This window comes from Buceros rhinoceros, unplaced genomic scaffold (genome assembly GCF_000710305.1).
Source record: "Buceros rhinoceros silvestris isolate BGI_N320 unplaced genomic scaffold, ASM71030v1 scaffold9078, whole genome shotgun sequence".
Taxonomy (NCBI): Eukaryota; Metazoa; Chordata; class Aves; order Bucerotiformes; family Bucerotidae; genus Buceros; species Buceros rhinoceros.
Window position 1 is genome coordinate 37,100 of NW_010428651.1, and position 661 is coordinate 37,760.

Consider the following 661-nt stretch of genomic DNA (forward strand, 5'->3'; position numbering starts at 1 on the left):
ACTGGACACGCCATTAAGAGACTGAAGCATAGCTTTGGAGAGAGCCAACTTTTTTTTTTTTATTTATTTAACCAGCATAAATGTTTTATTGGTGTGTTTTACGATTCAATGAGGGGGGCGAAAACCAACACAAAAACCACCAAGAAGCCAGAGCAGGTACAAAAGCATCAGTCCAGTGTGCATCTGGGCAAAACCGTCTGCCCTCTGAAGTAAGAGCAGACCCGCTCTACCTGTGTGCGCACAAAGCGCCAAAGGACGCCGGTCTGCGGGACTTCATCCCGTGGAAGATCCTAACCTGAAAAGTTACAGGTAGCCCCGTGTCCACCTTCATCTGTCCGGACAGGTCATTCCCGGCCTGGCTGGCACCATCATGGGTCTGGAGGGTGTTCTCATAACGGGGGGCCCCGGCACCATGGGCATGTGTCCTCCCATGGGCGGCCTCATTCCTGGAACAGGTCCAACCGGCACCATTCCCGGTGGGGGCGGGCCCATCACCGGCACCATCGGCGGCCCACCCAGGTGAGGGGCCGGCATCATGCCGGGCCGCGGGGGGCCAGCGATGCTGGACGGGGGCGGAATCATGGCTCCGGCGGGAGGCGGGGCCGAGAACGGTGTCGGCGGGATTTTCCCTTGCTGGAACGCAGCCGCTATTGTTTTGTCA

At 57.9% G+C, this 661-nt stretch overlaps 1 protein-coding gene across 1 annotated transcript; it reads right to left on the reverse strand.

The window, feature by feature from the left end:
• Nucleotides 1-327: 327 nt before the first annotated feature.
• On the reverse strand, nucleotides 328-654 carry LOC104498917 (U1 small nuclear ribonucleoprotein C-like; the record flags this gene model as incomplete). Its single annotated transcript, XM_010142355.1, has 1 exon — nucleotides 328-654. A coding segment is annotated over one exon (327 nt), but the record flags the coding sequence as incomplete, so codon positions are not given.
• Nucleotides 655-661: the final 7 nt, after the last annotated feature.